Source organism: Microcaecilia unicolor, chromosome 5 (assembly GCF_901765095.1).
Source record: "Microcaecilia unicolor chromosome 5, aMicUni1.1, whole genome shotgun sequence".
NCBI classification, from domain to species: domain Eukaryota; kingdom Metazoa; phylum Chordata; class Amphibia; order Gymnophiona; family Siphonopidae; genus Microcaecilia; species Microcaecilia unicolor.
In genome coordinates, this window is record NC_044035.1 from 13,481,547 (window position 1) to 13,497,579 (window position 16,033).

Sequence of the window (16,033 nt, forward strand, 5' to 3'; positions counted from 1 at the left end):
AAAACGCGCGGCAGAAAATAATTTCTATTTTCTACCACGTGGCACTAACCGGGCGGTAATCGGTAGCTTACGTGCGCTGACGATTATCGCCCAGTTAACGCGTGACACCTTATCGCGCTAAGTCAATGGGTGGTGGTAAGGTCTCAGGCCCAAAATGGATGCGTGTTGATTTTTATTTTGCCACACATGTCCGTTTTCGGCAAAAAAAAAAAAGGCCTTTTTTTGCAGGCACGCTGAAAAATGGACCTCCATACGTCCAATACACGCGTCTACACCAGCATCACACAAGGGCGGGACATAGGCAGGGAAGGAAAGCCGACGGGAGGCGATCTGCCTGCTGCGGTTTCGGAGGTGAGGCGCTGTAAGCTCAATGGAGAGGAGAGCCCCGGCCTGGGTGGAGGGGGGCCAGCGGCGACCCTGGGGGCGGGGGAGTGGCGGCGACCTCAGGGGAGGGGAGGAGAAATGCTGGGCATGGATGGAGGTGAGGGAAAACAGGAAGATGCACATGGATGGATGGATGGATGGATGGAGGGGAGGGGACAGAGGAGAGGGAAGGGGATAGAGGAAAATAACTGGATGTGAATGACAGGGGAGGACAGGGGGTAAGAATGAGAGGGGAGGACATGGGGTAAAATAGAATCGCTGGCAATGGGTGGGGAGGGCAGGGGAGAGAGGAGAGCTAAAGGACATAGATGGATGGAGGGGAGGGCAGGAAAATGCTGGACATGGATGGAGGTGAGGGAAGACAGGAAGATGCACATGGATGGATGGAGGGGAGGGGACAAAGGAGAGGGAAGGGGATAGAGGAAAATAACTGGATGTGAATGACAGGGGAGGACAGGGGGTAAAAGAGAATCGCTGGCCATGGGTGGGGAGGGCAGGGGAGAGAGGAGAGCTAAAGGACATGGATGGAGGGGAGGGCAGGAAAATGCTGGACATGGATGGAGGTGAGGGAAGACAGGAAGATGCACATGGATGGATGGATGGATGGATGGAGGGGAGGGGACAAAGGAGAGGGAAGGGGATAGAGGAAAATAACTGGATGTGAATGACAGGGGAGGACAGGGGGTAAAATAGAATCGCTGGCCATGGGTGGGGAGGGCAGGGGAGAGAGGAGAGCTAAAGGACATAGATGGATGGAGGGGAGGGCAGGAAAATGCTGGACATGGATGGAGGAGAGGGAAGACAGGAAGGAGATGCACATGGATGGAGGGGAGGGGAGAGGGCAGGGGACAGAGGAATTTTGCCAAACAAATTACTCTTCTTATTATTTATTTGTATTTTTTAACTAATTTCTATGTCTGGAACAAAAAGCCTAACCCCTGACGCAGCCTTTTTAGGCGAAACGTGGCCAAGTCTAGTGCATGTTTTAATGAAGTGTCTATTTCTACACTTACTGGTCTGCTGGTGTTTTGCTGCTTTGCATGCTTGCAGATCATCGCTTCTCAACATGTGTTTATGCAAATGTATGGGCCACCAATTCCTGTATGCTAGCATTCTACAATGCAATTTGTGTACCCAAATGCCATTATATGGAGTGGAGGAGCGGCCTAGTGGTTAGGGTGGTGGACTTTGGTCCTGAGGAACTGAGTTTGATTCCCACCTCCGGCACAGGCAGCTCCTTGTGACTCTGGGCAAGTCACTTAACCCTCCATTGCCCCATGTAAGCCGCATTGAGCCTGCCATGAGTGGGAAAGCGCAGGGTACAAATGTAACAAAAATAAAATAGATGCTATTGGAGATTCTACATGGAATGTTGCTATTCCACTAGCAACATTCCATGTAGAAGGCTGCGCCGGCTTCTGTTTCTGTGAGTCTGACGTCCTGCACGTACGTGCAGGACGTCAGACTCACAGAAGCAGAAGCCTGTGCGGCCACATTGGTGATCTGCAAGGGCCGACTTCTACATGGAATGTTGCTAGTGGAATAGCAACATTCCATGTAGAATCTCAAATAGTAGCAACAGTGGAGGAGTGGCCTAGTGGTTAGGGTGGTGGACTTTGGTCCTGGGGAACTAAGGAACTGAGTTTGATTCCCACTTCAGGCAGAGGCAGCTCCTTGTGACTCTGGGCAAGTCACTTAATCCTCCATTGCCCCATGTAAGCCGCATTGAGCCTGCCATGAGTGGGAAAGCCCGGGGTACAAATGTAACTAAAATAAATTATACAACAGGGCAGCATCCGGATGCCTCAATGGAGGCTCCCACTTTTAGAACCACATCCACAGAGGCGCATACACCGTTTCTGATAATATTCAGCTAGAAGAAGCTTTTTAAAATGCAGAAACTGTGGCTGGAGGCATAATCCAGAGTGCAGGGGTACGTGTCTCAGTTTTTTAAGGGATAGTACCATGCATTCAATGAATTAGGAGCAGGAAGTGGCAAATTTCATTCTGCGACAAAGACTAGGGGACACTCAATGAATTACAGGGAAATGCTTTTAAAACAAATAGGAGGAAATATTTTTTCATTCAAAGAATAGTTAAGCTCTGGAACTCGCTGTCAGAGGATATGGTAACAGCGGTTAGCGTATCTGGGTTAAAAAAAAAACGTTTGGACAAGTTCCTGGAGGAAAAGTCTATAGTCTGTTATTGAGATGGACATGGGGACACCACTGCTTGCCCTGGGATGGGTAGCATGGAATGCTGCTACTATTTGGGTTTCTGCCAGGTACTTGTGATTTGGATTGGCCACTGTTTGAAACAGGATACTGGGCTAGATGGACCATTGGTTTGATCCAGTATGGCTATTCTTGTGTTCTTAAGGCTAAATAGGTAGGCAGCGCAATAGTTTCACCCAGACAATGAGCCAGCACAAAAGCCCATTAAGACACTGGCCCTGGCTCACTGCTTCACACTCATTGTCATACTGATTGAATGCTGAACCTCACCTGAACTAGTGGTGCCAATGAGAGCACTGCCTGCTGAATTCTGGAGTAGCCTAGTGGTTAGTGCAGTGGACTTTGATCCTGGGGAACTGGGTTCAATTCACACTGCAGCTCCTTGTGACTCTGGGCAAGTCACCATTGCCCTACGTACAAGTAAGTACCTGTATATACTATGTAAACTGCTTTGAATGTAGTTGCAAAAACCACAGAAAGGCAGTATATCAAGTCCCATTTCCCTTTCCCTATTTGAGATTCTACATGGAATGTTGCTGTTGCTACTATTTGAGATTCTGGAATATTGCTACTATTAGAGGTTCTGTTGCTGCTATTTGAGATCCTACATGGAATGTTACTGTTGCTACTAGTTGAGATTCTGGAATGTTGCTACTATTTGAGATTCTCCATGGAATGTTGCTAGTGGAGGAGTAGCCTAGTGGTTAGTGCAGTGAACTTTGATCCTGATGATCTGGGTTCAATTCCCACTGCAACTCCTTGTGACTCTGGCCAAATCACTTATTGCCCCTGGTACAAATAAGTACTTATATACACTATGTAAACCACTTTGAATGTAGTTGCAAAAACCACAGAAAGGCAGTATATCAAGTCCCATTTCCCTTTCTCTGATGCAAACGTCATCGCCGAAACACAGCTATGTTGGAGTAGGTGTACAACCTTTCATCTTGGGCTGTTTTTGTGATCTCTTGTTATTCTTTAGCAAGTTAAGTGGCCCTTTTAACTAAGGTGCGCCTGCGCTGGTGTAGACGCATGTATTGGACGCCTGCGAAAAAAGGCCTTTTTTTTTTTTTGCCGAAAACGGATATGTGTGGCAAAATAAAAATCAACACACATCCATTTTGGGCCTGAGATCTTACCACTACCCATTGACTTAGCGCGATAAGGTGTCACGCGTTAACCGGAGCGATAATTGCCAGCGCACGTACACTACCAATTACCGCCCGGTTAGTGCCACGTGGTAGAAAATAGAAATTATTGTCTGCCGCGAGTTTTGGACGCACGTCAAAATTAGAATTACCGCCTGGGGACGCGGCAATTCTAAGTTGACGCTTATGCACATAGATGCCTACGCATCTGAGGAAAAGGGCCCCTAAGTTTAAAAAAAATGTAATTTTGAATTGTATGTATATATTATTTAGATGCTATTATAGCACAGAGTTAAAAGTCTGCTTATATCTGGAGAGGTCTTTTTCTTCCTGATGTGATGTGAATATCAGGACTAGGTGATATATGACTAATTTTTGGCCCATTATAATGCCCCACTCGCAAAGAAGCACATCTTTTTTTCCTCTTCATATAATGATTGGTTTGCAGGGGATTATCATCTCAGGCTTATTTGACTGGTGAGAACAGGGCAATTGCTGCTTTAGCAGGGTTCTATCACCCTACCAATTTCCCATTGTCTCTTTCCATTGTTCTTTTTCTTGTCCTATTCCCTAACGATACCTTGACTTTGTCTCGCTTAACTTCTCACAATGTAATCCATAACTGATTGTAACAAATTGCATTTCCATTATTTACAATGTATTGTAAGCCACACTGAGCCCGCAAATAGGTGGGAAAATGTGGGATACAAATGCAATAAAATAAATAAATAAAACTGCAAGCAGTAGACAGTGCCAGCCCTCAAGGTCTATTTTTCAGGCTATTCACAAAGAACATGCCTAAGATATACCTGCATATTTTTATTTATTTATTTGTAACGCTTATACCCCGCGTTTTCCCACTTATTAGCAGGTTCGATGCGGCTTAAATAGTATATCAGGTTTACAAAGTAACATAGGATGGATATAGCTGCAATCAAATATATAAATGGCAAGTGACCGACTCACCCGCAAATGCGTAGTAGAGACTTCCCTCTCTGTCCCGCCCCCGCGTCAAGACGTGATGACGTCAGAGGACGGAACAGAGAGGGAAAGAAATGCTGCGCTGAGGAGTGGACCTGGAACACGGAAGGGGAGGGAGGGAACCGCCGAGGTCGCTACAGCTCCCCCCCCCCCCCCCCCCGAGGTTGATGCCGGCCCCCCTCCACCCGGGCCGGGCCCCCTCCTCTCCATTGAACTTACAGCGCCGAAACCGCAGCAGGCAGATCGCCTCTCGTCGGCCTTCCTTCCCTGCATGTGTCCCGCCCTCGCCGACGTTAGGTCACACGAGGGCGGGACACAGGCAGGGAAGGAAGGCCGACGGGAGGCAAACTGCCTGCTGCGGTTTCGGAGGCGAGGCGCTGTAAGCTCAATGGAGAGGAGAGCCCCTGGCCCGGGTGGAGGGGGGTCGGCGGCGACCCCGGGGGGTGAAAGGGTAGCGGCGACATCGGGGGGAGCAGGGGGAGGGGCGGTGGCGACCTCGGGGGAGGGAGGGGGAGGGCAGGAGAAATGCTGGACATGGATGCAGGTGAGGGAAGGAGAAATGCTGGACATGGATGCAGGTGAGGGAAGACAGGAAGATGCACATGGATGGATGGATGGAGGGGAGGTGACAGAGGAGAGGGAAGGGGATGGAGGGGAGGTGACAGAGGAGAGGGAAGGGGATAGAGGAAAATAACTGGATGTGAATGACAGGGGAGGACAGGGGGTAGGAATGAGAGGGGAGGACATAGGGTAAAAGAGAATCGCTGGCCATGGGTGGGGAGGGCAGGGGAGAGAGGAGAGCTAATGGACATAGATAGATGGGGGGGGGGGGGCAGGAGAAATGCTGGACATGGATGGAGGAGAGGGAAGACAGGAAGGAGATGCACATGGATGGAGGGGAGAGGGCAGGGGACAGAGGAATTTTGCCAAACAAAATTCTCGCCCATTTAAACGGGCTTAACAGCTAGTATAGTAAATAAAGAGGTGATCGTTTAGATGAGGACAGGTAAGATGGGCAGGGAGGACGATGGAAGAGGAAGGGGAGTGGGATTAGCCTGTTGTTTAGTATGGGAGAGTATATAGGGAGGGGTAGGAAGAGGGATGTACTTATAAAAGATTAAATAAGGGAGCATATTCCAGGTTCCGTCTTCATAGTCTGATCTGGGTAGTGCAGACGGACTCATATAGTTAAGTCAGGTCATTTGTGTATGCTTCTTGATCACTGAACTGGGAAGCTTGCACGTTGTGTTCACTATGAAAACTGTGTCTTGGGTTATGTTTCCTGCTGGTATTACCAGGAAGTCATTTCTCACCAATACTTACAAGGGCAGGTGGACGTCTGCCACTCCAGGCACTGTCCGTAGGGGAAGGAAATGATATAGGCGTTGGAGTCCACGCATCGCTTGGTACTGCTGCACCACATGCACTCCATGCCACTACTGGTACAATTGGAGCACGTCATCCGCAAGGAGCACGGCTTCTTACACGGCCGGGCATTCTGATTTGGGCTCACTGGATAAAATAAGAGAGTGGAAGCAAAACTTTACTGCAAAGGATATTTAGTAATAACGATTTCCAACACATACAGTACTTGTTTCATCTCAGCAGGACCTTCTTTTGATTGACACCCATGGCACTACTTAAAAATCCATGCAGCCTATTGGTTTGCTGCAGTGCTACTACTACTACTACTACTATTTAGCATTTCTATAGCGCTACAAGGCGTACGCAGCGCTGCACAAACATAGAAGAAAGACAGTCCCTGCTCAAAGAGCTATGTAATAAAAGTGAGCCAAGTATAGGACAATCAAGCCATTGTGACATCACTGATGAGGTTGGCTCTTATTGGTGGCCTGAGGCATTATGACATCACAACATTAGCTCTGGTTACAAGAGACTACTAACCTACTATTTATCACTTCTATAGCACTACAAGGCGTACGCAGCGCTGCACAAACATAGAAGAAAGACAGTCCCTGCTCAAAGAGCTTACAATCTAGTAGACAAAAAAATAAAGCAAACAAATCAAATCAATTAATGTGTACAGGAAGGAGGAGAGGAGGGTAGGTGGAGGCGAGTGGTTACGAATCTTGCATGGAATCTTGTCACTCTTTAAGATTCTGGAATCTTGCTATTCTTTGGGGTTCTACATGGAATGTTGCTACTCTTTGAGATTCTGCATGGAATCTTGTCACTCTTTAGGATTCCAGAATCTTGCTATTCTTTGGGGTTCTACATGGAATGTTGCTACTCTTTGAGGTTCTGCATGGAATGTTGTCACTCTTTAGGATTCCAGAATCTTGCTATTCTTTGGGGTTCTACATGGAATGTTGCTACTCTTTGAGATTCTGCATGGAATCTTGTCACTCTTTAGGATTCCAGAATCTTGCTATTCTTTGGGGTTCTACATGGAATGTTGATACTCCTTGAGATTGCTACTACTATTTAGCATTTCTATAGCGCTACAAGGCATACGCAGCACTGCACAAACATAGAAGAAAGACAGTCCCTGCTCAAAGAGCTTACAATCTAATAGACAAGAAATAAAGTAAGCAAATCAAATCAATTAATGTGAACGGGAAGGAGGAGAGGAGGGTAGGTGGAGGCGAGTGGTTACAAGTGGTTACGAGTCAAAAGCAATGTTAAAGAGGTGGGCTTTCAGTCTAGATTTAAAGGTGGCCAAGGATGGGGCAAGACTTAGGGGCTTAGGAAGTTTATTCCAGGCGTAGGGTACAGTGCTCATCCCCTCCCCCTCCTCCTCTCCCTGACTTCAGAACCACTGGGCAGCAGCTGCTCTTCTACATCAGTTCTGTTTTCCCACCCCTCAACCCCCCCCCCCCCCAATATTTAATTTCTGCCACCTTACTTTGAAACCAAGGGGTCTTTTTACTAAGGTGCGCTGAAAAATGGCCTGCGGTAGTGTGGGCGCGCACAGAATCATTTTTCAGTGCATCTGTAAAAAAAAAGGCCTTTTCTTTATTTTTGCCAAAAATGGACGTACGGCAAAATGAAAATTGCCGCGCGTCCACTTAGGGTCTGAGATCTTACCGCCAGCCGTTGACCTAGCGGTAAAGACTCATGCGGTAACCGGGTGGTAATGACCTAAGCGTGTCATATGCCACTTGGCGCGCATAGCTGACGCACGCCAGAAAATAAAAAATATTTTTCAGACGAATGCCTAAAATGCAATTAACGCAAGGGAAATGGCTGGGTGGTAACTTAGAACTGGTGTGCGTAGGCGCTTACACAGCTTAGTAAAAGGGCCCCTAAATTAATGTGTTCTGCCCTAACGCCAAATTTTTTCAAATAGTTGACTACGCTTTAGAAATCGTTCAAACTTTTTCCAACGATGCACATGATCAATTATCAGCTTTGAACCAGCCTTCAAAGGAAAGAAACAGCTGAATAATATTACTATAACTACTATAAATCATTTCTGTAGCGCTACCAGTCGTACGCAGCGCTTCTCAATTGAACATGAAGAAAAGACAGTCCCTGCTCAAAAGAGCTTACAATCTAAATCAGGACAGACAGACAGGACCAATAAGGATAAGAGTAGAAGGACACATAGGAATGATTCTAAATGGAATGTTGCTACTATTGGAGATTCTATTGCTACTATTTGAGATTCTACATGGAATGTTAATGTTGCTATTCTGCTAGCAGCATTCCATGTAGAAGCCTGCCCTTGCAGATCAGCAACACGGCCGCGCAGGCTTCTGTTTCTGTGAGTCTGACGTCCTGCACTCACAGAAACAGAAGCCTGCGCGGCTGCGTTGCTGATCTGCAAGGGCAGGCTTCTACTACTACTACTACTATAAATCATTTCTATAGCGCTACCAGTCGTACACAATGCTTCACAATTGAACATGAAGAAGACAGTCCCTGCTCAAAAGAGCTTACAATCTAAATCAGGACAAACAGACAGGACCAAAAAGGGATAAGGGTAGGACAGACAGAAGGACACATAGGGAAAGGGACTATTGAAGAGAGGAAGACAAGATAAAGGTTACCAGCAAATGACAAGTTAGGAGTCAAAAGCAGCAGCAAACAGGTAGGCCTTTAGCCTTCCCTCTAAGTATTAGTTTATATTATTGAAGTCAATTTCCATTCCAAGCCCCACCACAGAAATTTAAGAGGACACATATATACATAGGCGCAACCACGTAGACCAGTCATAAACATAAAGATGGTTTAACTAAAGCACCTAAATGTCAAAGATACATGCGTTCTTCAGAGCTTTCTATAAGGTATGAGCATAAGTGTGAATCCCCCAATGCCCCTCCCAGACTCCGCCCACGCACACACCTACCTGCAAAATACGCATTACACAAGATACATGCATTCTTATAGAATACCGTTTAGGCAGGAATTTGGTATACACATGTGCGTATATATGCTGTAATTATCATTATCAATGCATGTAATGCACATGTAAACGTCAGCATCTGTTTTATAGGAGCGAAAATAAAAGCACAAGGAGCCTTCAAGAGTGAGGAGGTCCCTTTGGGGATTGTTCGGTTTGCGAGAGACATCTATGTGCACAACAGTATCCAAACAGCATGGGTAAAAATATATATATTTATTATTATTTTATCACATTTTACATTATTATTCAAGTTCAAATCTTGAAATCAGAAAAGATGTCATTGGTCATATATATTAAATAAGAAATATTGTTACAATCCCAAATAAATCACAATATGATCCTTACTCATCTTTAGTCCACTATATTTGGAGGCTTTACTAACTATAATCTAGGAAAATTGCTCCAATTTCAATAAAGAAAAAGGAAAGAAAAAGGAAGGTAGAACAAGAAGTCCAAGTGTTCCAACATTATGGCGTAGAAGTTATTACAGGCCCTGGTGGCGAAATAAGTGAGTCAGCTAATTTAGAATCCAAAAAAGAGTTCAATTGCTTAGAATCATAGAATACTAGTAAAAAAGGCCCGTTTCTGTAGGCAAGGAAACGGGCCTTAGGCAGGCAATTCCCCCCCCCCCCCCCGTGCTACGGCCCCCTCGAAACCCACCCCCTCCCGCGAACCTGTCGATCCCCCCCCACCGGAACGCCGAAAACTGCCGCCACCGCCACTGTTGTGCTACCTTCCCTTCCCGTAGGTTCTTCAATCATCTTCTTAGAAAGTTTAACTCTGACGTCAGACGCACGGAGTTAAACTTTCTAAGAAGATGATTGAAGAACCTACAGGAAGGGAAGGTAGCACAACAGTGGCGGTGGCGGCAGTTTTCGGCGTTCCAGGGGGGGGATCGACAGGTTCGCGGGAGGGGGTGGGTTTCGAGGGGGCCATAGCGCGGGGGGGTGACAGCTGATTCCGAGGCAGTAGGAGGAGTAGGGAAACTCCTCCCCTTGCCTTGGAATCAGCTGTGTTGACGTCAGTGACGTCCGTGCGTGTCTGCCTCGCAGACCACTTGCAGCCAGGGAGCAACGGTCCCAAGCATAGAACGTTGGCGGTGAGAATTATTATATAGGATATACTTTACAGAATTCAATTTCATAACACATTTGCAAGGATAGTTTAACCAAAATAACGCGCCCAATTGAAGAGCCTTTGGGCGCAATTTAAGAAATTCTTGTCTCTTTTTCTGCGTAACCTTTGAAACATCAGGGTACATTCGTATTTTGTAACCAAGGAAATTCTGTTCTCTATGTAAAAAGTATTGTTTTAGTACCCAGTCTCTATCCGGTTGTAGAATAAATGTAACTTTGAGCGTTGCTGATGTAAGGCCAGTCATATCATCTTCTATCATTTGTGTCAAGTTCATGTCCCCGACTGGTGCTGGGAGTTCTACTCTCTAATTGTTCAGGAACTCTCTTCAAAGAAGATGTTATATAGAATATTTTTGAACTAGGGGGATATGACTGCTCAGGTACCTTCAAAACTTCTGTGAGATATTTTTTAAAGGTAATAAGAGGTGATATCAATGGCTGTTTTGGAAAATTTAATAACCGCAATGTATTAGAGCGTTGAAAGTTTTCAAGCATTTCCACCTTATTTTGTAGAAAAAGATTTTCTTTAATTAAATTGATTTGCAGTTGTTGACATCCTTGGATAGCTAAAGAATTATTTTCTGTATTATTACTCAAAGTTTCCAACTTTTGTTCAATAGTAGGTAATTTTCCAGACAAGAGTTCCATTTGCTGATTTACAAATGTAAATTTCAAGGCAAAGGAAGTTTAATAATGATCTATGGACTTTTCCTTTAGGAAGCTATCCAAACCTTTTAAAAACTCTGCTAAGCTAATCGCCTTTACCACATTTTCTGGCAACGAATTCCAGAGTTGTATTACACTTTGAGTGAAGAAACATTTTCTCCGATTCATTTTAAATTTACTACATTGTAGCTTCATCGCATGCCCCTTAGTCCTAGTATTTTTGGAAAGAATAAACAAATGCTTCATGTCTACCCGTTCCACTTCACTCATTATTTTATAGACCTCTATCATATCTCCCCTCAGCCGTCTTTTCTCCAAGCTGAGGAGCCATAGATGCTTTAGCCTTTCCTCAAAGGGAAGTCGTCCCATCCCCTTTATCATTTCCGTCGCCATTCTTTGCACCTTTTCTAATTCCCTATATCTTTTTTGAGATGCAACGACCAGAATTGAACACAATATTCGAGGTGTGGTCGCACCATGGAGTGATACAAAGGCATTATAACGTCCTCATTTTTGTTTTCCATTCCTATCCTAATAACACCTAACATTCTATTTGCTTTCTTAGCCGCCACAGCACACTGAGCAGAACGTTTCAACGTATCATCAACGATGACACCTAGGTCCCTTTCTTGGTCGGTGACTCCTAACGTGGAACCTTGCATGAAGTAATTGTTCTCATACCTCACACTAACATTATCGGCTTCTGTCTCACCTAGAATGTAAACCGCACTGAACCCTGGAAAGGGGATATCAGCGGTACACAAGAAATGATTTGACATTAAATTCCATCTGCCATTTGGATGCCTAGTCTTCCAGTCTCCTAAGTATAAAAGTATGCTAAGATAGAGTGAAACAATAGGCTGAAAAGCTACCCGATTTCTATAATTATTTTTTTAAGGCTCTCTGCCAGTTTACATGGTGCTGCTCGAAGGACTGATGTGGCATTGAAACAGGCAAATGAACTTGTTCCAAGCTAAGCATAACATCTTGGGGTAAATCCGGGTGTGAAAACAATTCATAACCACGGAAATGTTCATGCCGTAGCTATTACGGCGTTCGTGAATAATCACGTACCTGCTCAGATTACAAAATTTTAGGATGTGAGAATCTGAGGGCAGAGTATTACAGGGTGTACTGTCCAGGAGAGAAGGAGCCAGAATGGGCCATGTTCCCCTACGAATACGAAACAACTGTTTCTACATCTAGCCCAACGTAAGGCAGACACAGGAAGAAGAGTCCATAAACTTCCACAAATGGCAGAAGCCTATTGTAAGATACTTTGAACACTATCAAGTTCCAGATATAAAATTTTCATCCAGGGGCCTTTTTTTTTTTTACTACTGCTGTTGCTATTCAGACACTGCATAAGTAGAGCCATTTGTGTCGTGTTTGATAAAAGCCCTCTTAAGTCTTTCTAAATGTGCGATTTATCAAATCAATATCTTCCTCCACCGTTTAGATAAATGCAAACAGAAATATGCACAGACCAGAAACGAAGAACAAACTCAAACAAATAATTGAAATCTAAAATGTCCTCTCTGGCTGTGCTCTGTAGAACAGCCAGCAGTAATGAGAATGTGATTGTTGAGCTATAGATTTTATGGATTTTACCTCTAGATAGGTTATAAAGAAACCACGGCATACAAGTGCACTGTGCACTGTACTATATAACTCTTATGTAATTGCAGACTACAGGGGAGAGAAGATATGAAGACAAAGGATTTCACTGTTATAGCACATCTATGGTTTATGAAGCCACCATGGATATAAAGTCATGCTTTTTTTTTTTTCTTTTAAGTTTTTTTAAAGTTTTTTTCTTTAAGTTTTTTTTTTAAGTTTCAGCTGAGGTACCTGGAGGCTGATGATATTTCTAAGACTTTCAATAAAGCCGAATGCTCAGTACAGTCACAGTTTGAAAGTGGCTGTTACTAGCTGCCCTACTTCTGTCGAGAAATGATCCGTCTTCTAACTGGCTCTTTTTCACGTTTTTGTGAGCGATATCGGGGAAGGGTTGTCTGGACAGGTTTGCCTCTTTGTGGACTAAACTAAAGTCTGCAATAGGGTAGACACCCTTGATGCTAGGGATAACATGAAGCGGAATCTAGCAACGCTTGAAGAGTAATCTAGAATTTGGCACTGAAGATTTGATGACAAAAGGAATGCAGGGTCATGCATTTAGGGCTACAAAAAGGAAAAGGGAAATGGGACTTGATATACCGCCTTTCTGAGGTTTTTGCAACTACATTCAAAGCGGTTTACATATATTCAGGTACTTATTTTGTACCGGGGCAATGGAGGGTTAAGTGACTTGCCCAGAGTCACAAGGAGCTGCAGTGGGAACTGGGTTGGTGATCACTGGGGGAGTAAGGAGAGGTGATTCCCGCTTCTCTCTGGTGGTCATCTGGTCAGTTGGGACACTTTTTCCATACTTGGTCCTAAAAGTAAATGGACCAAGTCCGGCCGCCAAAATGCTTGTTCAAGCCGGGCTCTTTTTTTCCCATTATATGGCGAAACCGGCCATCTCGTACCCACGTACCCCGCTCCTCGTCCCGCCTTCACTACCTTACCACCATGCCCCCTTGAAGACTGGCCGGCGCCACAATGAAACAGCAGTTGAAGCCGGCCAAAATCAGCTTTCGATAATACCAATTTGGCCGGGATCAGGAGATCGCCGGCGATCACTTTCAAAAATGAGCCTGAAATTCAACATGGATTTAATGAAGGGAAATCTTGCCTCACCAATCTACTACATTTCTTTGAAGGGGTGAACAAATATGTGGATAAAGGGGAGTCGGTTGATATTGTGTATCTGGATTTTCAGAAGGCATTTGACAAAGTACCTCATGGAAGACTCCAGAGTAAATTGGAGAGTCATGGGATAGGAGATAGTGTTCTACTCTGGATTAAAAACTGGTTAAAAGATAGAAAACAGAGAGTAGGGTTAAATGTTCAGTATTCTCAATGGAGATGGGTAGTTAGTGGGGTTCCCCAGGGGTCTGTGCTGGGACCGCTGCTTTTTAACATATTTATAAATGACCTAGAGATGGGAGTAACAAGTGAGGTAATTAAATTTGCTGATGACACCAAGTTATTCAAAGTCATTAAATCGCAGGAGGATTGTGAGAAATTACAAGAGGACCTTAGGAGACTGGGAGACTGGGCGTCTAAATGGCAGATGACGTTTAATGTGAGCAAGTGCAAAGTGGTGCATGTGAGAAAGAGGAACCCGAATTACAGCTACGTCATGTAATGTTCCACATTAGGAGTCACAGACTAAGAAAGGGATCTAGGTGTCATCGTTGATGATACATTGAAACCTTCTGCTCAGTGTGCTGCTGCGGCTAAGAAAGCAAATAGAATGTTAGGTATTATTAGGAATGGAATGGAAAACAAAAATGAGGATGTTATAATGCCTTTGTATCGCTCCATGGTGCCACCGCACCTTGAATATTGTGTTCAAATCTGGTCGCCATATCTCAAAAAAGATATAGTGGAATTAGAAAAGGTGCAGAGAAGGACGACGAAAATGATAAAGGGGATGGGACGACTTCCCTATGAGGAAAGGCTAAAGTGGCTAGGGCTCTTCAGCTTGGAGAAAAGGCGGCTGAGAGGAGATATGATAGAAGTCTATAAAATAATGAGTGGAGTTGATCGGGTAGATGTGAAGAGTCTGTTTACGCTTTCCAAAAATACTAGGACTAGGGGGCATGTGATGAAGCTACAATGTAGTAAATTTATTTATTTATTTACTAGTAAAAAAGGCCAGTTTCTGACACAAATGAAATGGGCGCTAGCAAGGTTTTCTTGGAGAGTGTATGTTTGAGAGAGTGTGTGTGAGAGTGACTGTATGAGAGAGAGAGAGAGAGTGAGACAGGGTGCGAGTGTGTCTGTGTGAGAGACAGTGTGTGTGATTCTCCTCTCTCCCCTGCCCCCCCTCCAGCCATCCAGCGATTCTCCTCTCTCTCTCTTGCCCCCCTCCAGCCACCCAGCGATTGTCCTCTCTCCCCTGCCCCCCTCCAGCCACCCAGTGATTGTCCTCTCTCCCCTGCCCCCCCTCCAGCCACTCAGCGATTCTTCTCTCTCACTTGCCCCTCTCCAACCACTCAGCGATTCTCCTCTCTCCCCTGCTCCCCCTCCAGCCACCCAGCGATTCTCCTCTCTCCTCTGCTCCCCCTCCAGCCACCCAGTGATTCTCCTCTCTCCTCTGCCCCCCCCTCCAGCCACCCAGCGATTCTCCTCGCTCCCCTGATTACCTCCGTCGAAGCGGCCGCATTATTGAAAGCCCTGCCCGTCTCTAGCCTTCCCTTCGAGTTCGTTCCCTCAGAGTCCCGCCCTCGCGGAAAGAGGAAATGACGTCAGAAGGCGGGACTCTGAGGGAATAAACTCGAAGGGAAGGCTGGAGACGGGCAGGGCTTTTAATGATGCGGCCACTTCGACGGAGGTAATCAGGGGAGCGAGGAGAATCGCTGGGTGACTGGAGGGGGGGCAAGGGAAAGAGGAGAATCGCTGGGTGGCTGGAAGGGGGGGGGGGCAGGAGAAAGAGGAGAATCGCTGGGTGGCTAGGGAGAGACCTGTGAAGTGACGCGTGCACGGCACGTCGGTCACAGCTCATTTATATAGTAGGATTTATTTGTTACATTTGTATCCCACATTTTCCCACCTATTTGCAGGCTCAATGTGGCTTACATCGTACCGGAGTGGCATTTGCAATCTCCGGTGTGAACAAATAAAGTGTTGTTGTGGTAAGATAGTGTTCATGTGGCACAGCCACATTAGGGAATCGTACAGTGCGAGGGTTGTATAATGTTCGTTGCGTGTTTTAGTTTTGTTGTGTTGCAGGGATCCGTTGTCTAAGTTGGATTGGTAGGGTATGCCTTTTTAAACAGGTGAGGTTTTAGTGATTTCCTGGTGGTCGTAAGTCGTTTTCATTAATGCGTTCCACAGTTGGGTGTCTATGTAGGAAAAACTGGATGCGTACGTTGATTTGTATTTAAGTCCTTTGCAGCTTGGATAGTGTAGGCTTAGGTATGTTCGTGTTGATTCAGATGTGTTTCTAGATGGTAAGTCGATCAAGTCTATCATGTATCCCGGGGCTTCACCGTAGATAGTTTTGTG

General features: G+C 45.4%; 1 protein-coding gene across 1 annotated transcript in view; it reads right to left on the bottom strand.

Annotated features, from left to right (window-relative positions):
* ATRNL1 (attractin like 1) overlaps positions 1–16,033 on the bottom strand; it is a 1,590,902-nt gene that overhangs the window by 987,453 nt on the left and 587,416 nt on the right. The window contains 1 exon segment of the mRNA XM_030202658.1: positions 6,071–6,259. Coding sequence (XP_030058518.1) covers positions 6,071–6,259 — 189 coding nt within the window.